Below are 23,401 nucleotides of genomic sequence, written 5' to 3'. Positions count from 1 at the left end.
ACATGATTACTACCTAAATGTATACATTTCTTGCTTTTTTTCAGTTCACATCCTTTAAAAGCTCACGTTTGAAATAAAGGTTTGAAATAAAGGTCTTATCCCACAATACTTGAATTCAAGTTAAATACTCATCATCTGAGCATCTGAGGACATCATTTGATTCACATCTCACCCGTTTGAAAATATATTGTATGCAATGAGTGTTGGCAAACAATAATCAGCTTGGTAACCATTAAACTGCCTACAACTGAAAAAGAGGATTTGCAAGGTTTCAAAACCGATTTGGCTAACACTGTAAAATATTGCCAGAAATATATAAAATAACTTTAACATGTATATACTTCAATCTTATTCCACAGGAATAAGGCAGTGTCTGTGTCTGAAACCTTAACATAGCAGTTATAAGAGAGCAAGCCCTGGAGCATTTGGATTTCAAAGCCCTCCATCAGTCTTCGTTTGAAATTAATTCAGTTATTTGTGCACGGCCACAGAAAGAACTAATGGAAACGCCACAGATTGCTCAAAATGCACTGTGATTCCCACACAATGAATGAAAGCCTTGTGTTGTATAATTTTACAGCTTTGAGTACATTGAGCACCCGGCCAGAATACAAGATGTTTAGAAGGTATGCCAGTCTTCCAAGTGGTTCAGCATGTCAACGGTCCGGAGCAGCTCTGGGTGGAGTAGATTTACTCTCTCACTTTGATGTATACTGTTGATGAAAACACTGAAAAGACGACAAATATCTCTGGAACAAGTGCCTGTAGCCATGTCACCTGCAAAAAAGAATCAACACAAAATACGATTTATTTTCCTATGCAGGCACATTCTTATTCAACTTAGCTACCACATCCTGTACAATGTTGTTAGCAAATCTGCACACCAGTTCCACAAGTCTTGTTTACCTGATCTCTGGGTTGCGGTGACAAAGGGCCTGAGACAGCAGCTCAGACGTTTGTTGGAAGCAGCGACTCAGCTCATCCAGCTTCTGCTCCATGGAGAGGATACGCTGCTCCAGCTCCCGATAGGAGTTATGCCAGTTGGCACTGAGGTCACACATGATCATCTGCATCTATTGAGACCAGAGGCACAATAAAGATGCAAATATTTTGTTTAAAAAAAGTCCATTAGCATGAAATGGTTCATAGATTGAAACTAACCCATTGTCGCAGCTTATAAATGGTGTCACTACATTTTGTGGCCCCACAATGAGCTGTTTTATTTTTGGCCAGCCCCACAAACGCGAATGTCGCTGAGTGTGTGAGCGACCAAATTCAGCAATAGGTCAGACAACTCATTAAGTCATTGCTTGGTCCTTTTATTGGATGTTGCCCATTTAAACTTAACAGTCGCTGGCGGATCGCCGACAGTCTGACACGGCATAATGCATTGTGATAATTGAAGCCATGCAATTAGTCAAGCGAGCGATACAACATGCAAAAAATTTGTTGACATCAAAGAAGAGAAGACGCACAGATGTCAGGGCGAGCGCACAGAAAAGACAAAGCCTGTCTGTAAAACATTTGGAGCCGACAGACATGCTGGTCAGAGCGACAGGTTACAAAATATGTTAGAGAGCATAAATTACTTAAAATATAGGACAAACCAGAGCTTGTTTTGTGACAACTGATCTTTTTTCAGCAACCATATTTTTTTAAATTGTTTATATAGGCTATATTGACACCGCTGCATAAGAAGAACGTAGGCTACATCTGCTTTGCTACTACACTAATACTACATTCACCCTACCTAAACCCAATTGAGGTCCAGCCATATAGGCTAGGCTACTATAGGTAAGCTGTACACCTATTCTTGTTTTATATTTAAAGTCTATAAATCGAACACATTTTTTCAGTCAGTATGCTCGCTGTGGCTGTGTTCAGTCAGATTAACTTTTGACATCTTACCAAGGGGCTTACACTTGCAGTCTGGAAAGACTGGGCTTCTTTTCCATATAAATAAATCAAGAAAATTCATTTAAAATGCACAAATTACGCATTAGTTCCTCTCACCGGGTGATGTCTTTATATCTTGGGTTTATTCCACATGGGAAACTTTTCTGGCCCTATGAATTCCTGACACAAATGAATCCTGAGACATTTAATGGAGATTTTCTAACTAGCATTTAATGCGTCTGAACACACCTAGCGATAAACAGCAGCCTGTAAAATACTGAGTAATTTAAGTAGTGAATGGTTTTAGGCTTTTAGGATCTTATTTAGACTTTCCAGCTGTCGTTTTACCTTAGGGAGGTCCACCATCTCACTGACGTAATCTCTCAGTTTTCTTTGTTTGAGGCGCAAATGCCGAAATCTGTTTGGAAAAAAGGTTTGATAGATCTCAGTCATGTGGGAGTATTTCAGACATAATTGCATTTTAATTACATTGTTCCACTGAGACACAGGAGGGTAAGCAGGACAAAGTTAATATATTTACTAGTGAAAGACTGCTTCTTTGATTTAAAAAAAGAAAAAAACAGCATGATGTTACTTTGGGAAGTGGGTATCTACGGATGAAGCATCCTATTTTTAGACAAATACAACAATCCTGGCACAATACTCAACTCCTGCTTATGTATTCCACTACTCAACATGCACGATTCATGCTGTGTTTGTTAAAGAGCTATAAAACACTGCTAGTAGCTTTCAGACATATAAAGGTGCAATAGGGGCTACACGTAGCCCCATGGATGAACCAGAAGTGCCACCAATACAGTCTAGCCTCCCGCTCCAACTTTTCATAGCATATTTATTTATAGTGGTTCTGCTCGGTGTGAAACAGGAAGTACAACCCTTCCACTTAGGTTAACACATACACACACACTCACACACACATAATCCTGTTGGCAGGATAACAAACCATGCAATCACACTTCTGGACTTCCTGTCTTGTGCAATCTACTTGTTCCTAGAAGAGGAGCTTGGGCTCAAAAACAACAATACATGACACAATGGGGATGAAACTTTAATTTTTTTTTTTGCCAGCATGTGTAAGAACATTGCCTTGAATTTGTATTATAAAAGGGTGTATCCTTGTTCACACAGGCCTTGCCCACATAAATGTGCACAATAAATCTAATTGGTGATCTAAATTAGCCATTCAAAACTGTGACTCTGCGGTTGAGCATGTTGACATAATGACCCATAACATACACATGTAAGGCACACAAACCACCACCCACACCCAGACATAAACGCACAGACATTATGCCCGGAGGTATCATTTTACGATACAGTAACTCACATTCTGATGGCTTCAAGAAGGCCTCTCTGGTGTCGCCGGTGCTCACCGCGGTTGCCCTTTGCCAGGTTTGTGCGGTGCAGAAGCCAGCATTCCCTTAGCACATTAGCGGCAGCGTGGCGAATCTGGTAAAAACATCCAAAACTGATTGATCAAACACAGAGGTTCCAGGAGCGCAAGCGCGGCCATGAGTGCATCAAGATAAAGTCAATCAAACCTCCATGCTTGACGGACAAAAACACACAGCTGTTATCGTAGTTTTTGGACAAAAATGTAGTTCATATCTATCATTTTAGCACAGGAAGTAAATGTGTGAGTCATCCAAGCCAGCTGATTAAATCCAGATAGTCTTCCTGTTCAACCCTGTTGCTCTACGTTGCTGATTTCCAATTATAAAATAACTATAAATTACTTATTTTTGCACAAATGCTTATTTGTATATGAATAAACAAAGCCATATACACACCATCACTGAGGTTTAGACATAGCAGGATTTCACATTTTTTTGCACTTTTCTCTTTGATTCTATTCATGTCTGTTTGTCTTCCTGCACAAATCACTGTTACTGCCTTGTGATGATGTCACTCTGGCCCTGTTGTGAAGGGTTATTAATAGAGGCTGTCAGTGTCTACATCCAGATGTCTTCCCTTGTTCCCATCAGTGTAAATCTGGACTGCACCAGATTGTTTGGAGGAATGCACACACACACACACACACACACACACACACACACAGAGAGCAGGACAACCACGAGCAAGGCAAAGAGATGCACCTTGTGACAGGATGCAGCCACCAGGAGAGAGGAAGTGGTTGTATCCTCCAAAGCGGTTCAGCTAGTGCAGTTAAGACAGCGCTTCACCGTTTGGTGACAAGCTGAGATTGTAGGAATTCTCCATCAATCATTGCAAATGAATGTTTATCTCAAAGTCCATTTTCTGGCTTTCTGACAATGCTTCCTTGTAAGCTTTCGTTCATCTGACACCTCCTTCCCATCAACAGGCAAACACTTGAATCCCGTCCAAGTCGACAAACAGAGTAACTACTACACTGCAAGTCACTTCCACACACGCTCACAGTTTCCGGCCTGCCACTGCACCGTCCTGAACTGACACAAGTTTCTTTCCTGACAGAGATCAGATGATTTCCTCAGTTTGACGCCTTGAAAACGCTATATAAAGAGATTGGCAGCCCTCATCTTCCTCCTTTATCCCACATTCTCCTGTCCTCTGGTGTCTCTTATTCAAGGGGAAAAAAGAATATAATTAGACTCAAAAACCAAAACATGAATGTGACGCTTCCATCCTGACAGCTCCATCCGCTTTATCATTTCACTTTTTTGTTTTACATGGTAGTATACTTTTAATGGAAGGGAGGATGGAGAACTGTTTACTTAATGTTTTCATGGGGTAAGTTTATTTAATAATAGGATAAATATCACAACATTTCGCAAAAAAAGAGAGTCACTATTTTCAGGTTTTATAGCTCCCATTTAAAAGTTTTAAAAATCTCCCTTACAACACCGATGTGTTGCACCTGTTATATTGGACATTATGATTTAGGTATGTACGTCATGGGAGCCTGTGATGTATTTGTAACCCAGTGACAAAAATGGGTTAACATAAATAAATAAATGCCCATAAGATCCTCATAATACATCATTATATGCTTATTTAGTTATTATTTTATTTATGTTAACCCATTTTTGTCACTGGGTTACATATTCACCCTTTATTATGTCACGACACTACGCCTAAGATGGTTCTCTGACTTAATAGACAATTATCTGACCTATATAGAGTGGTTTATGGGTTAAAGACTCTATTTTCACTAACTCCACCATAGAAAATTGTTACATTTCTGCTCCATGGCGGATTTCTATTTAACAACCAGAATTCTATGTTTTGACCCGTTTAATACAAATAAAGTTTTTTCTCCAAAGCATACCAAAGATCTCCTTTTATTGAGTTATGTTATTATGTCTGGCAACGCAGCACAGACTTTTCAAATCATTCAGCACTTACAGCTGGATTACTACGCAATGTTCCAGTGACTCTGACAACAATAAACAAAGACATAATGTTCATTGTGATGGATTACCCAACTTAAACAAGTCTCAAGTTTCTGCAAGCTGATTTGAATACAGAAAATAAAAGTGAAGGTACAACCAAAAATCCATAACGTCACAGTACAGTAAATAGGGAATATAAAGTATACATGCTTTGTAAGTAAGAAGTCGTAAACTGGTAGTTTCTAAGAGGTAGCAACTTATTGATGAAGCCCGTCAGAGTTGTGGGGAAGATAATTAAGAGCGAAATCGCAAGCGAAAATGGTCATGCATGTCCATTCAAATGTCATATTTCTGATAAAGAAAATTGGCAAACTGTTGCAAAGAATATATCCCAAACCGGTGAGTTGGTATGTTTTTCTTAAACTATACCATTATAATATATTTTTGCTGAATAACGTATTTTTTCTCTTACCCTTTTAGTGATCTGGATGTCCAGCATGAAGAAGTGCACATGTTTCTCTCCCTTGTTCATCGCCAGTGTCTTGTTAACGACTGCAACCAGCATGGCAGTGCAGGCTACACCCTGAGACCCAACACACACACACACACACAGGTTACTGAGAGATTTATCATCTGCCTTGTCTTCTCAACAGTTTCTCAAAAATCATATAAGCAGTGGAGATTGATGCTGAGAACTGAAAAGAAACTGATGTTAACATTTACAGTCGGACTTTAAGGCTAATTTTGCCCAAATCCTCAAGAGTGGGTTGTGTATGTCTCGCTCCACCATTCCCCTCAAGGGAAAGCGCTTATTCAGAAAACTTAATGTTGGTCTTCATACCTCATATGGTTTTGTCCCAATAAATCATAGTTATATTTACACAGAGAGTTCAACGGTTAAACACAGACCTCTGTGGCACTGCTATGAATCTCCTTTGAGAATAGCTTTGTGCTATTGCTGGACGAAGAACTACAGGGCGATGGTGAAGATTCAGATGGGCCGCAGAGTGAATCATAGGCACAACATTGTCACACAAACGTCATAGTAAACACACACAAAGCACTCCACTGATCATTGTATACCAAGTAGAATGACAAAAGATAACTAGTTTTTACCTGTTTTCCTTTTTCAGCTCGCGTTAGAAAGAGAGAGAAAGAAGGAGCATGAGAAAACAGAAACCAGAGCTTAAAAAAAATTCATACTTTACTCCGACAGCCACAAAATATCTGTCATTAAGCCTGTGAAACCTGGGAGGTACAGACTATTTTCTGGGATCCATCCACACACAGTGTTGGGATTGCAAACAGTGCTGTCAACCCCTGAACACAGCTGCAAATTGACTTATGAGTTGGACTCAAGCAGACCATAGAGGCCTTCAGCCATATTACAGGTGTAAGAGCCCCAGTCACTGGCTCCTAGGACTGCCCTGATGGGAGAAGGAATTTTATTTATTTTCAAACCACTGGCACAGGTTGGCACACCCTCCTGTTGTAGTGGTGCCAACAGCAATAAACCACCTAAAAATGGATATGGTGGAAAGTTTTCCCTTATACAGGGGGGAAGCTTATAAAAACAAGGCAGATGGAGAACGAGAGAGGGAAAAGATTGTTTTCCACTCTGTCACTGAAGTGTCTAAACCGGACTCGTGCCCACATCCAGAAACACGGTGGCAACCCTTATCTGCTTTAACCAGAATTCAGCGCAGCGGAGAGGTGAGGCAGCAGACCAAATCTATCGCCTATTCAAACATACCACTCCTCGCTATCAGTCACTTATTGTTTATCTTAAGTTAGCTGACTGTAACTCTTTGTGGTTTATCTCAAATATAATTTCCTCAGAATGTTAACCCTCCATCTCTATATCTGACACTCCCTTCCACCTTTCTCTCAGTTGTAACCATGCTAGTCCTTTGCAAAACCATAAAAACACCAATATTATCAAGCTGTAATAGTAGAAAGAAACAGCACTTTGAAAGGTTGTTTTTGCTCTCATTTGCTGCTATGCACAGTGTAATCAAACAATTTGAACTAACTACAATGCTTTCTGTACTTTCTCCCTAGAAACCTTTATTTGGTTTCTTTTTATCCTGTGATGAGATAAACAATCAAGCTAAATCTAACCTCAACAATGACGACTGGGAGAAGAGTCAGTGAGCACATGCTGGGAAACAATGCAATCACTCAGCAGAAACATCACGCTCCATGCTGATGTTATGTGTGGAGTGCACAGCGCCCGCTGCATGCTGACAGGTTCTCTCCCTCAGAGCGCATGGTACCACCATGGTTCTGCAGAAGCTCCGTCCATTAATCTACAGCTGTGACCTAAATCACACACACGGGGGAGTGAAGACATTCAGGTCTGTCAGCACGGCGAGGGTTTGCAGCCGGGCAAAAGGAATGTAACGTGTCCAAGATAACTAGTGGAATAGTGCAGGATGGGCTGGGATTTAACGCAAAAGGTTCAGGAGAGAACTGACACGATATGAAATGGGAAAAAAAATAGGAAAATAAGGGGGAAAATTGCTGCATTGGAACAAAACAGGAAGGGAAAGCAATGAAACAAACCAGAGAGGATGACCTGGAACAGAATAAAGCAGAACAATCTGGAACCAAGCAGGAGGCAATAAAAAAATGAAGGAAAATGGCAGAAATCGCATAAAAGGCCAGGCAATGGTAAAATTGACCTATATGTGAAAATAAAACACGGTGAAACAAAATGAAAGAAGAGGAAACGCACAACTTTTGATAGTGCCTTATCAATCTGGTATTTGTCCAGAAATGTTAAGTGGTTTGGTTGGAACAAATACAGAAATAATACAAAGATAAAACTTCTCTGTTCTTTGTGTTTATCAAACTAATCATCAAATTATCTTTTGTGTTCAAACCAGTGCTGCTGCGCTTTTCTCATAAGAGGCCAAAGAAGCCAAATCAAACACTCGAAATAAAATAACATGCCTCAAGTGTTTCATATACTTCAATGTGCACACAATCGCATGCATCTGCAGCTTTTACATCTCACACTGTATCTCAAAAGAGCAAGACTTCATCAGTTTCTCGACTAGCAAACCCAACCTAGTTTACCATGACTCCAGCGAAGAGACACACCGCCTTGCCACAGGTGGTGCTGGGCGACACATCCCCGTAGCCCACAGTGAGGAAGGTGATGGCTATGAGCCACAGAGCAGTGTCTATGTTGCCTGTCGATTCTTGGGTCTTCCTGCATTGGGGAAGAAAGAAGAACTGAGAAGTGATGAAATTAGTTGAATGCCTTTCTTTGGATCACATGGGAGTTTGCACAAAGACGAAAAGTCCAGTCAGTACATTAACAAAACCAATTACATACATAAATACAAACATCTTGAAACTAAAAAAAAATCATGATCACATACATGGCCATGTTGGACTGTAACATTACCATTTGTTTAACTTCATTTCAGGTGCCTGAAAGATAATTATGTAGTTTAGAATGTATAATAGTGAACATAGAGACAAACTTTGTTGCATTCAGTTCATACGCAATTGTTGATATATCCAGAGGTATTCCCAATATAAACCAATTTGATTATTCATTCAGTATTTATCCATTTGTTTCAGACACCACACAAAGAGGTCATACAAATACTTGGGTGATCATTTGTCTCCTGTCTGTTGCAATCAACTAATATAGAAAACGGCTGGAGTAATAGTGGTGTTGAAAAGGTTTGGTCGTCTTTATCAGCAATTCATCGTAAACTATTTTCTTCCTCTTGGCAGGTCAAAACATACCAGACTGAGACATGTGAAAGTGAAGGCAAGACCTCCCATTAAGGGTTCAAATTAACTAATGATCTCACATAGCTCATACAGCCAAAAACACTGTAGAGGATAAGGTTGACGTATAGTTCGCTGAGCAGTTTGTTAGAATAACCAAATAGAATATCATGATCAGTTAATATAAATCCATTCAAAACAGGAAAGTCAAATTGACCATCAAGGGTTGAGGAGGAATGTTAAACTACCAAGCATTTTTGTTGCTTTTAATGTGCATACGTGTGACGGGGAGTGGAGGTTTGGGGGAACAAGTAACCGACAGAGCTGCAGTGTGTGTGCATGTGTGTGATCTATGAAGGAGAAGAAAAAATAAATGTTGTGTAGTGAAAGCAATGATAAAACATTATTTATGAGTGCAGGTGCAGTTGATCATGAGTATTTAGTTTAAATAAACATGATAACCTACGTACTTAGTATGCTCAAAAAAAACTTGCTTTTGGCTGTCATTTGTTTGCTCAATCCATGATAACTGAGTGTCGTCATCAGAGCCGGCCCAAGCCTTCAGGGGGCCCTAAGCAAAACTTGATTAGGGGGCCCATCTCCAATGTTAGCGCTGCTGAAACTATAGATCTTTGTTAAATATCATTCACACACCCAGTGTTTTCCGCTAGTGCCTCCACTGTGCGGCTGTGCGAAAATATTAGACAGCCGAGATTCAGACCCTCCTAGGGGGGTCCGGGGGCATGCCCCCCCGGGAGATTTTTTTAACCTTTTTAAAGTGAAATGCATGAATCTGGTGCACTTTGAGAGGAAAATTAAGAGGCTAAATCTGCGAAATTTTGTGTGAACAAATAATTTGGAGACACTGGGTCAGATGAATTAGAAGCTATTGAAGAAGGACACATGGATTTTCCATAAAAATATTAATATAAAATAAAATATTATGGGTTGGGCTTGGAGCTCTTTTTCTTTTACGGGACATATTTCTCTGTAATATAGTGAATGCATTTAAATGCAGTGTGAGGAACGAAGCAGAAGAACTCTGTTGTCCAGCTACTGTATCTTTTTTTCCACAGACAAGGCTGACATAGGCTATAGACCAGGGGTGTCAAACATACGGCCCGCGGGCCGGATCCGGCCCGCGAGATGATTTGATCAGGCCCGCGACCTGTAGAGCATAAATTTCTGAGTATGTCAAAAAAAAAAGTAAGTCTCTAGCCCATTCCTGTGAGGAGTTATGAATTTTTAAAGAAATAACCGAAATGCTCACTCCTGCCGCTAGGGGGCAGCCTAAATAAAAAAGCACATTTTAGCAACGTGGTAAATGGTAAATGGCAATCCTGCTTCACCGCTATTAATGTTTCCTCCAGTGCTTTATGGCAAAGTAAAAACCAAAAAAAAAAAACATTTTTATTTTTAGTACATTTATTTTATTACTTTTTAATAAAAATAAAAATATTTTTATTTTTAGTGCTGAACAATTAATGTACTAGCAAGCGCGGTGTGTGTGGCTCTGTGTGCGCAAAACGAGCAGGAGCATGCTAGTGTAGGCCTACAAGATTTATTTCCTAATTTTCAATGCTGCTTTATTTTTATGTTTTAAATTGGGAAAAACAAATTCCAAAACAACCAATAACCTCTGTATTTAAAAATAAATCAAAACAGTAGAAGTTGCACTTTTATTTAATTGTATTTTGTACAGTCTGCATGTTTGCACAAAATGTGTACCTGTACATATAATAAACAAAATTGGACAACTGTAAGGTCAGTGCCTGTTGTATTTGTGTATTCAAATAAACAGTTGTTTATTTCATTAGTGCACATTGGCATCTTTGAGCAAAATACCCCCAAAATTTTTGCTGCGGCGCTTCGCGCCGCACCTCCTATTCCCATGGCCAGCAGCAACCTTTACTAAGACATTTCCTGGGGGGTACAGAGATCCCTTGTGATCCGTGATAATGTAGGTTGCAAATGTAGGCTGAGTGATAAAGCATATTACTGAAAAACAAAGTTAGGGATTTGGAGTTATTTTGCCATTATTTTACTAGTCCGGCCCACCTGAGATCAGAGAGGCTGTATGTGGCCCTCGAACCAAAATGAGTTTGACACCCCTGCTATAGACTATACACAGTGCATGGGCAACTGAGGGCAGCCCCATTTCCAATTGTTTTTAAATAAACTCAATACACACTGTGCATGGATGTGAACGTGACATGATCAGATAATTTCGGATTTCCTCCCAGATGAACTGATTACATTTTTAGGCTATTAATTATCTAGACCAAAACATTTTATTCCTTTTTTTGTATGATAACTCACATTTGCATAGTATGATGTTAATATCAAACACACAAACTTTTTTTTTTTAGGGGGCCCCCCAGGCAGTCGGGGGCCCTAAGCGGCCGCTTAGTTCGCTTATGCCTCGGGCCGGCTCTGGTCGTCATTGATGATTTTTTAGATAGGATATAGATAATGTTACTTTTAACTAATGTCTGGTGTGGAAAGCAAACAAATGTAATTGTTTCACTACAACTTATGTGTCGATTCCAGTCAATATTTGTTGAGCAGGAACAGCTCTGTCATAAAAATAGAGAAATAAAGCAAAGATCAGCAGGCAGGTGCAATTAAGCTTTTTACAGACAAGGCCTACTCTATGTCACTGTTCTACTATCAGGTCTGGAAATACGGTCAAGAAACTGTTTGAGAGAAAGAAATAGTTTCACATCCTGGTAAAACAAGTAGCCTATTTGTTCCCTTCATACCACAAAACTTCATATTTGCATTATGCAAAGCTAAGCTTATCATCAGCTGGCTGTAGCTCTATAGTTGACATAAAGAATTGAGAGCGGTGTCTATCTCTTTATCAAATTCTCTACAGCAAATTATATTAGCAGTGTTGATGAATTACAGTAGCCTATATTCCAAAGTAGATAAATCAATAAAGGCTTTCCTATTGAAAAGAAAATCATTTTTACTACTAGGCCTAACATTCAATCCTCAAGGTTGCAGGTGCAACTTTTAATTGAAAGAGTTTTTGGGCATTTTTTGCTTTATTACACAGATTATGGAGATACGGAGTTGAAATGAGAACATGCAGAGGACCGACCCCAGGTTGGATTCGAACCGGGTCTGCTGCGATGAGGGCCGAGCCTCTAGTGGGACGCTCTATCTACTACACCACGAGAGCCCCCTAGGTGACACTTATTTGTGAAAATAATATGTACTAATTGTAATGTCTAGCACGGACAAAGAACATAGCCTACGTCATATCAGTTTGTTGTTGTTGTTTCTGTTTTTTACTCATAACACCACCTTTGTATGATCAGTCCATTTGCATCGATTACACACACACATCCAGTTCTCCTCCCTACCTCTCACAGAGAGTAAGCATCCAGGATGCAATGAGCCAGAAGCAGAGGATGAAGACCAGCAGGGTGCGCGCCGGGTATTGGTTCATCAGTACCTTGAGGACGAAGCGGAAGGTAAAGTTGATGTTGTTGAGAGAGCCGATGCTCCTGTAGGAGGCGCTCAGCAGCACTTTGCTGTGCAGCAGGATGGCTCTGTGCACCAAGTACAAGCGCAGGAACATCAGCATAGATAACAGCAGCTCCATGTCCATCAGGGCCTTGCCAGGGGGGTTGGAAAGACACAATGGAGCTGAGGAGGACGAGTTGAGAGGGAAACCCACCTCCCAGTATGTGCCAACAGGATGGATGACACAGACTAACAGCTCCAGGGTGATCACCAGAATCCTGTGGCTGGTCATGGCAATGCGCCAGTCCACCTGGTTATGGTCAATGATGAAAAGCTGGATAATGGAAGAGGACAGGAAGGAAAAGAGAGGGAGAGAAGAAAAAGATCACTGTACTGATGGAAGTGAAAAGAGAGTCTCATCTATAATCAAAAGTGGATATATAATTTTGGACGATGGACATCATCATCAAAAGGACATTCTAAGGGATAGGGGATAAGTCCTCCAGGATTTTTTTATCATTGAAACTTAAATACAAATCGACCATTCATTTTTTCTCTCAATCTCCAGTTTTACCCCTGATCCTAGTTGATGACATTATTACAACAAGGTGCTGCCTGTGTCTTTGCACCTGCTGACGTGCTGTCTCTATGATTTGACTGTTTCAATAAACCTTAAAGTAAACAAATGTAATATTTCCGTAACAACAGTGCAGTAAAGTCACAGAACGACAACATAACAAGAACAACTGGGTCAAAATCTAATGCCATTATTGAGCAAGCTGGGATATATTGTACGTAATGTGTGTATATGCATGTGATGCAAAACACAAATAAATGCAAATTAATAGTTATCTATGGCCCACCACGTATGTAATGTGCTGTCATAAGAGTAATGTTTGTTAAGCTGGGAAAGACATGAAACCACAAAAGACTTAGGGAAACCTTTATGCTAGTTTGTATGAGAGTAGTTCACATTAAGTGATAATAAGAGATAATGGGTTCAGCCCCTCAGTATGTAAATGTTTTGTCATTCAGTTTCCTAAAGGAAGTACAAAAAAAGAGGGACAATATTCTCAGAACTTTTTCCTCTATTTGCTTTGCTGATTAAGTCTTAAAGCATAAGACTAAATTTAGTCATCACCTCTGACGCAAATGAATTAAAGCTACGCTGAACACTGCCTGTATGTTGGTCTCCACCCTTAACCTTCCCTCCCTTATCTCTTTTTCACACTTGCAAGGACCCCACTTGTATCAGACACACATGACTTGCAACCAAACTGAAAGCATTATAGGTGACATAACAAGACCTAGCAGCCCAGCCAAAATTAAATTAAAATAAAACAGAAAATGATACCTTGAGTCCTGAAAAGCAGCCCAGGGTATGGATCACTTATTTGCATATACACTATGCCCTCTACACTTGTTTTTCGGAAGGCACTTTATTGAATATGCATGCTGTGAGTGTGTACGAGGACACATGAAAGAATGTTTACTCTAGTCTAATTTCAATCAATCCCGGCAGCAAGCCACACGTATTGGAAAAATATCGCAGCTGCGACATTGTGCATGCCTGTGTGGGCCAGGGTTTCATTTTTTTACGCAGAAAATATAACAAAGATAATCAGTGTTGAGGCTACCATCAGTGGACCGAGAGCTCCTTCTGAAGCCATTGCCCTGCAGTATCTCTAACAATGAATCATTCCAACCAAGTTGATTTGGAACAAACGTAACTGGTACAATAAGGGATGCACAAAATATGTCAAGTGGTGCCCTGAAGCTCAGCAATGCAGCTATCCATACACACACACACATACACATAGGCCCACACATTACACATAACAATAAGGGTGTCCAGGCTGTTGGAAACAAAGGGGTAAAAGCAAACTCACCCTGATATCCTTAAAATGGAAAGCTATAATGAGGGCCAGGAGAAACCCAGTGGACAGGCTGATGGATAGGTTGATGATGATTAAGGCAGAGTTTGAGCCCTGGGAAGGAAATGGAGACAAGGGAGATAATGCATTAGAAGGAAAGCTTTCTGCAACATCTGAGATTTGACTTCTTTCTAATAATGTTCTCCATTATCTCTCTTTTTATGAAACAGTTTCTCGTGCCCCGCCGTGGTTATATCAGGGTTGGAAAGAGTACAAGTGTATCTGAGTCCAAAGTAGAAGTGATTATTATATTATACAAGGAGAGGTAAGATCAAAAAGAAAAGTTCAAAACAGACATTGGCTCAATAACGTGTTATGTGAGAACAATCTTAGGACAAGGAGAGAGAGAGTGAAGTTATAGCTTTCGCATTACAAAAAAGGACAGTTGGGGTAGTATCCTATTAAAGTTCACTGCGCGAAAACCCCCCAAATCCGGAGATTGCCTTTTTTTAATTCTGCTAGAATCAGGAGCATATCTGGAGATTTTTTTGACATGCATTGTGTCAGGATAAATGTTGGGTCATATTTCAACATATTTACCTCATATAGTATTCTGTTTTCAGATACATCTAATGTTCACACACGTATAGAATATGAACCCGAAAATGTCTGCATGGCATATATTGAAATATGTGGGGTCTGTATTTGGCTTGAATGTGACCAAATATATCATCACTATTTGTCATAGGCAAAATCCGGAGATTACCTTTTTTTATTCTTCTAGAATCCGGAGTATATCTAGAGATTTTTTTTATATAAACTATGTCAGATCAAATCCAGTGTCATATTTGCCTCATAAAGTATTCCGTGTCCAGATACATCTAATGTTGACACACAGATTAAATATATATCCGGATATGCCCGCATGGCATATATTGGAATATGTGGAGTCTGTATTTGGCTAGAATCTGACCAAATATATCATCACTCTTTGTCTTTGAAGCATATATTGGCATATACTGTCCAGATATATCACTAACATATTAGTTGTATTATTAGGGGGCCAAGCCCGAGTAGGGCCAGGGACCGCGTTTTGCAGAGCAACGCGGTTCCATAGCCCTGCTGGGCAGGGAACCCTATTGTTTTTGCTGGGATTATTTGGCGTCGTGCAAAACTGGTGCTGCAGCCCAAACCGTAAAGGGTTGGGACATGCCACTTGCATGACTAGATCCAGGTCCGTGCCTGGTACGCAGACACAAAAATTCAGACATGCCGGCCACTAGGTGGCGCTACAAGAAGGGAAAAGACGTTTTGGGCTATAACTCCCACACCAAAAGTCCGACAGTCAAAAACTTTATATCCACAGATGCCCACAAGTCAGTTGCATCTTTTGAGATAGGCCACGCCCATTTGTGTATATATGCATTTTTCGCTACGTCGCAAAAACTGTGTCAGTGACCAAAACATACTCCTCCTACAGTTTTCGCCCGATTTGAACGAAACCAAAAGCGTTATGCTCTACTGACTCCCACGAGCAAAAGTCGGTCAAATAATTTTTCTACGACCATCGGAAGACCAAACGGTAGCGCTTTAAAGATTTGCGAAAATCCCTTTAAAAAAAAAAAAGGGATTTTCTTGAAACTTAAGGGGGACTATCATGGGGCATACCTGAGTCTATAAAAAAATATGGACAAGAAATTCCTATGTATGCCGGACTTATTAAACAAATACATTTTTCACTTTTACTTCCTATTTCGAAGTGTTTTGGCGGGATAATTCAAAAAAGTGTCTTTACAATGGAGAGGTTGACAATTTGATTTTACTCATAACTCCCCAACCAAACATCACACATTCAAAAACTTGACATCCACTTGTTTGGTACATTGGGCTGCATCTTTCTATCTAACGTAGTTTTGCGAATGTCATCCATAGGGGGCGCCAAAACCACAAAAAGCAAAGAAACCGCGTTTGGGGCTTTAACTTCCACACCGAACATCCCACAGTCAAACACTTTATATCCACAGATGCCCACAAATCAGCTGCATCTTTTGAGATAGGCCACGCCCATTTGCGTATGGGATTTTTTTTCGCTACATCGCAAAAACTGTGTCAGTCACCAAAACACACTCCTCCTACAGTTTTTGCCCGATTTGGACGAAACCAAAAGCATTATGCTCTACCGACTCCCACGAGCAAAAGTTGTATAAAGAATTTTTCTACGACCATCGGAAGACTAAACGGTAGCGCTTTAAACATTTGCACATTAGCTACCTTGTACCAAACTGCTCCTAAATTCAAAACGATTCATCCTATTAACACCTTCACACGTGTTTGTCCTATGGTTCTCAGGTTGGTTCTACTTTTTCCTTAGATTGCTCCAAAAGGGGGTGCCAAAAACACACTTGAGCATCTTTCTCTGGATTTTTTTGCCTTTTGGTCTATAACTCCCAAACCAAACATCCCACATTCAAAAACTTTACATCCCCGGATTCCGTGAAGCGAGGGGCCGGCGCCACGGACGACGACGCCCGATCCCGAGTCGCGTGGGAGGCTTGGCCCCCGTTCACAACTGCTTGCAGTTCTAGTTATATTTAAATTTGTTGGTGAGTTTTTATCGTCATTGTTGTTTATCGTCAGAAATGTGGTCCATTACAGTAAAAATTTGTTTACATCCAGTCTCTATTTTTGTGCATAGTTTCCAGCAAATAAACGCAATAGAAAATAAAATCAAACAATTTTTCTCTGAGATCTGTAAACAATGGTAAAATCCTTAAACCATGAGCAGGATCAGGGTTAACCTTTCTATTTTTATCTCACTTTTTGAAGAGCTATTAGGCCAAATACAGTATGGACAGGCCAACAAATAAGAGAGTGTAGGCTGCAGAAAATCCCTCACCAGCTTCCCACCCAAGGAAAAAAGTGTGCAAAGTATATACTTGTAAGTACCTTTTTCATCTGCTCTATGCACTGTGCAACCTCAACTGACATGACTACATGTTCAGATACGTTTATGAAAAAAATGTATTCAGCAAATGTACTAATTTAGTCTCCAATCAATGATGCTCTCCAAGGTGTCTTCTTCTTTTTAATATAGGTTTTGTCAGATACTTACTTTCCATAAAAGATGATTTTGACCAAATGTACAGTATGTGTAGTATATATAATATATTATATTAATATTATTAACTGTACATTACTTTATAATTCTTGTCTTTCCAGAAGGAGCTTCGTTAGAGGCTGACAGTACTTAGGACTAATGGAAGTGTAACTACTGATTCTTTAATGTACTCCAGAGTACATAAACGCCACTCAATTACAGGAACAAGAGTGCTTGTAATGAAATACTTTCCAGTCCAGGGAACTGACAGCCTAGAGACGCAGATGGACACACTGTGATGGGTCGTCCCTCGCTGTCTGATATGCTTTTGACGATCCAAATGAAGAACCGGACAATCCTGGTCACATCAGGTTAAAGAGCACCTGCAGAGTTCACTCATGGGTGTCAGTGCAACTGATGCAACGTCAATGGAAGTCTCTTTAACGGGTCGTGCAGTTTAATGTGGTTTACAGTTAAAAAGATAATTACAAACTTTCGAACTTGAGGAAACTTGAGCGTTTAGGTGGTATGGCGTGGCGTCCGTTGGCAAGGTACACTGTTTTTCCACTCCCATAGAATCCACATCATGTGTGCATTTCGACCAGGGCTAATTAGAAGACTCCACAACAACAACAAAAAACATTTCACCATGATTCCATGACACAGAGTTCAACAACATGTTTCTTGCCGAGTTTAGAACATTGTTTTTGTAACATTTTCCTTTTATTTCAAGCCCGGTGAACCTAATCTTGGTTAACCTTAAAACGGATTGTTTTTTATAGTCTTGGACGGCCAGCGGTCCACCCTCACCAGGACATGGCCAGCCAAAGGCATAGCAAAAGAACAAAATAGTACTTTTATTAAAAAGCTGTATCCAATGTAAAAGAAGGAGGTCTGGTATGTGTGTACGGTAATAAAAAAGTTGCCATGGAAATAATAAATGCGTCTCACTCTAGTTTTCTTATTTAGTGTATTAGTCAGTGTGGCTTCATTAGCTTAGGAATATTACAGTAATTTCTTGGAGTATAACAGGGATTCCTTCCTAGAATGCATGCTGAGGATTTAAATAAGGGGTTTGGACTTGATTCCCTGGAACCAGGAAAACGCATCAGTTGGAGGACAGGTGTGGCTGATTTGCTGTCAGAGACAAACAAAGAATGCACATGAGAGGGATACCACTTTAGTGTGCCCCGTGGAATTGGTTCTCCATCCTTGCTCTGTGGACTCTCACTGCTGGTCTTCTTCTTTCCACTAAACTCCTGTGTCTCATCAGCCCCCCAGAACTAACTGCAATTGAAATATCCTGCCCGATATTATACTAAGATATTGGATGAGGACAGTATGTCATGACGCAATAGTCAACAGGTGTTCATTATTACAAATAAGCACATCAGCTCATTTCATTCATTCCTGTTCTCTATAAATCAGTGAATCAACCAAATTAGACTTAAGAGATGTGGGCCAGATCTAGGCCAGGTTTGGATTGAGGGAGTTGCAACATATTGCATATGTAGCCTACATATGCAACATGTAACAACTTCCCCACACCAAAGGTCTTACACATCTCCATGTGTGATCTGGGTTGATTCACTGATCGAGAGCAGGAATTAATGACATGAGCTTCTGTGCTTATTAGTGGTAATGAACACCTGTTGACTTTTGGGTCATATAGGGCAGGTACAGTCAACACAGCAAACGTGTGTGTTGGAGAATACATAATTTTCTGATCATTGCAGAGGCTTAAAGCCAGGCACCACTCTTTTGTTGTAGGTGTGGGAAATTAATAATGAGTCATAACATGCAAGGCCATTGTCATCCGTTATCCGCCCTTGGCCCTGGACAGCTTTGACTTTAAAGCGGCAAAACGGATACAAGTGAAAACAGGAGAAAGCAGGCTCAAAGTAGCTAAGAAGGGGACCAAATGCCGACAAAAGAAAGGCGAGTTACAGTATTTATCATGTAAGATCCAGGCAATTAAATCAATTAAGATGCCAGTCACTGCAAACAGTTAAAACGTGAGAACCTATCGATCTTATTTCTGATTTAATTAAAGAAAACGCAGGAAGGACAACAGACAAACAACAGCCAAGGCAAGTATGAGGTTAGAAGGTATGATAGCAGCAGGTATGGCTGGCTAGGTGCTGAGTTTAAGATAATATGCAAATGAATGGTAAGAGTTCCTGTCCAATATATTTAATGGGGGAAAAGGATGTTTTGTTTTTCTACAACAACAATGTCCCCTGAATGCTGGATGTCACTGAACTTATCTCCAACATGTCTCTTGTGCAAAGAGATGGAGGTGTCATTTTCCTAGCAAAGTATGTTATATTTGAGATAATCATAGCGTGAAAATAAATCACATTTCACACATTTCTGAATAAATCTGAAATTGTTCAAACAATACTATACTTTTAAATAGTGGACATCATTGTCAGCGTTTCACTCTCATTATGTGGACAGTGGACACTGATTCGATTGTGAAGTGGTTCCTGGAAAGTGGTCAAAAAGAGTTGCAGAAGAAGACATGAGGCTGCGTCCAAGTCGAAGTGAACACTCCTGGCTCAAGCACAGCCAAACTCTCAAGACTTAGAGCCTCTTTAGACTTGGCCCCGCAAATACTCTAATTATACACTAAATGATGTGGAAAGATAGGCTAGAGTCCTGTGTGCAATCTCGCTGTAGGGGAAGGGGTGAAATGTGGAAAAACGTTCCATAAATAGCCCTGTATTTTTTTTTTGTGCCTAACCATGAAAAGGTAAGCTTCAAATATAACTTTGTAACTGGTGTTCACGTTGAGGGACCCAAAAGTTGTCCAGCTCCAAACTACTCTGCAGTGTTCTTACAGAAGGATATTAAAAAAACAAAAAAACAATAATAGTGTAGTGCAGTGTTGCCATATTTCTCTTCTGTCAGCGGAGGGGGTAGATGTTGCAGCTGTAACTCATGACTTGGACACCACATGATTTTAAGATCAATGTTTAAGATGAATGCTGACAATGGTTAATCAAGCATACGGTTAGATGCAATGCAGCCTCTCCAAAAGAATAGGCTTCAACTGTGGCGGAGCACACTTTTCCAGTGCATCAGCGTTTCCATGCTACCGGAGCGGATGCCTGTTGTTAAGGAATGGACAGACAACACCTGCTCTTGGTTCGTATTTATAAACTGGAATAGTAATGTCCCATTCACGCCAGCACAGTTAATTTCACGGCCGTGTTGCTCGAGGTCCAACTCCATGAACGCACCATGCAGGCATATCTTTTGAAGTTCGGGCCATATTTTCATCGGTTTCTCAAAAGATTGCGGCTGAAGAAACGTTGGGCTCATTGACACTGTATTCAATCACTTGGTTCACAGCATGGAGGTGGTCTGGTGTTCTGCAACGTGCATGAGAACTTTTTTCCACATGTGGAACTATCGTGGGGCTGTAGGAAGTCGGGGGGAGTTAATAATTTGTTGATTGTGTGGCCTGGCATTGTTATCCACTGAGATCTGCATGTTAATGTCATGAGGCTGTGCTACCAAATAGTGTGTCTGGAAATGGACTTACTAATCAGTAGGTCAGGAGGGTTCAAAGCCCAGGTGCAGGCTCTGCTGGTGGTGTACCGTATTGGGATCGGGCTGTCTGCTAATCAAGGAAGTTGTTATGACAACAAATGAGTTGTAGCCAGTTGTGTAAGGGTGGCTTTTCCCGGCCCTTTTGACACATTTTGTAAACTAAATATGTCATTAACAAGAGAAAGCCTGTTTAAATAAAAATAAAAACTGTTAATTTATTTTATCAGTTGTATACAGCCTGAATAAAAAAAACATATTGTGAGCATTTGTGACTGCTACACAAGCAGTTGAGGAAGAGCTGATATGCTACAGCAGTCAAACTGTTGACCAGAGGCCTATTGCATAAAAGTGGAATTAAGATATCCAGGATGATTGATAAAGCCAGCCTTGACAAAGTCTAGCCTGGGCATTTTGGATTAGTCAGTTGCATAAACACCAATCCAGGATGGAAAGGGGCCGCTTTGTCAAGCCAGGTGTAAGTCATTCTGTTAAGTGCCAGCCCACAGCTTTCAGAAGTAGACCCAAAGATCGAACACAGATTTACTGATGGAAAAATGGAAAAGACGGCCCATTTTCCCACAATGCCTTGCCAGTTTAAACCGTAAATCAGGGGGCAGTTCATTTCATACAGCAGATGTATTCTCTGCCAACTGTTCTTGATGTCCCTGCATTGTTTTATGATAAAATAGTTGACAGTGAGCAGTCTGCAGGTGCATCTAAAAAAATGTATATCATGGAAAGTCCATTCAAAAAGTTAAACTTTCATAGATTCATTACAAGAAGTATGTCAGGCCTTTTTTTGGATGATTGATTGATCATGGAATAAAAAATCCAGTATCTCAAAATATTAGAATGTTACATCAGAAAAAGGATTTATAATACAGAAATGTCGACCTTCTGAAAAGTATGTTTATTCTAGATTAATTTCACTTCATGTGTAATGAATTTCTAGAATATATTTAAGTTTCACTTTTTGAATTCAATTACAGAAAAAATTAATTTTTCATTGATATTGAATTTTGTTTCAGATGCACCTCGATATAGTTATAAGTACAAAGTGAATTTATTTGACCCACACTTGCAACGTCATCTGCCATCGATAATCAATTGTATAAATATAGCCTGCAATATGAACAGACTATCACATAAATTATTATAATTTATATCATTGCATCTTAATCTAATTATAATTAAGTTAATTATAAATGGTTCAGGTTAAATAATAAAAAAGAATAACTATTTAACTAAATGACAATGTAGTCCTTTATGTGGTACTTTAAAACAGGCTAATGAAAATAAAGCATTACACAGAAGATCATGGAATAACTGTTAAACACCTTGATTTCAGATCGGACTGACAGCTGACTGAGCCAATCAGGCAACAGAATAAGTTTATCCTTTACGTTTATCCTGGTCGGGACCAGGCTAAACTTAAAGAATAAATCTCTATGGTAACTTCTGTCCCTCCGCTTTTATGCAACCGGATCATGGCTAACGCAAGCCAGGATAACCGAAAAATCCTAGGTTAATCCCTTATCCTAGTTTTATGCAATAGGCCCCAGCTTTAGTTAGGCTACATTAACTGCATTATGTTGTGGGAAAGACTAAGACAATTGTGTTGATTATTTTAATTTGATGATGAAAACAAGGGTCATCAATAAAATGTGTCACCAGCTGGCAAAAAGATAATTTAGGTACTGCTGATGGCAAATATTCGGCTGTGTTGTGTGTGTGTGTGTGTGTGTGTGTGTGTGTGTGTTCACAGAGCATGCAGATTGTGAATGTTCTACCTTTATATATACAGATGTGCCTTTTAAGGAAAAACCCTCGAATATTAGCTCAAGTTATTGATTATTATTGTGATATTGACATTAGTTAGCAGAACGAATCATAATGAAACATTCAGGGGAGGCAGAGTTGGGCTACAGCTTTAAGATCAACAAAACCAAAATGTCACATTGCAAACATGTCCAATCACATTATTTGATTTGATTATCCAGTCTATTCTAACAGACTTAAGTCCTACTTGATCAGCTTTTCACTTATAAGATATTAGTATAGCCTAGTTGATTTCCTACACTTACCTTTTTCAAAACGTGGGGACATATCTCGGCGTGGATGATCATGAGGACTATCCCGAGCAGAGCAGTTCCCAGTGACAACGCGCAAAGGCGCTTTTTATCCTCTAGTAAAAGTTTTCTGTCTCGCAGTCTGTAGAGGTCGTCTCCCTCCATAAGAGCTGCCCGCTTCCCCGAGAGTGACAGCGGCACGGATACTTCTGCCGAGTCGCCGCCGTTTCGATTGATAGAACCATCGCAATTTACACCCCCCACTTTGGAGTCGCCATTCACTCTGCGGTTCGTCTTGTCCATCTCCAGGGCGCACACGGTACGGCCGCC

At 40.1% G+C, this 23,401-nt stretch overlaps 1 protein-coding gene across 1 annotated transcript; it reads right to left on the bottom strand.

Moving 5' to 3' along the window:
* Nucleotides 1–646: 646 nt before the first annotated feature.
* Nucleotides 647–23,374, bottom strand: kcnn4 (potassium intermediate/small conductance calcium-activated channel, subfamily N, member 4; the record flags this gene model as incomplete). The annotated part of the gene is made up of 9 exons (XM_080038908.1): nt 647–777; nt 907–1,073; nt 2,245–2,314; nt 3,245–3,366; nt 5,722–5,832; nt 8,331–8,466; nt 12,371–12,807; nt 14,363–14,461; nt 23,087–23,374. 9 exons carry the CDS (start codon nt 23,372–23,374, stop codon nt 774–776), a joined length of 1,434 nt encoding a protein of 477 aa, XP_079895034.1. The 3' UTR covers nt 647–773.
* Nucleotides 23,375–23,401: the final 27 nt, after the last annotated feature.

Source organism: Ammodytes marinus (genome assembly GCF_949987685.1).
Source record: "Ammodytes marinus genome assembly, chromosome: 13".
Classification (NCBI taxonomy): domain Eukaryota; kingdom Metazoa; phylum Chordata; class Actinopteri; order Uranoscopiformes; family Ammodytidae; genus Ammodytes; species Ammodytes marinus.
Note: the sequence above shows the minus strand (reverse complement) of the source record. Positions and strands in the feature narration are given on the sequence as shown.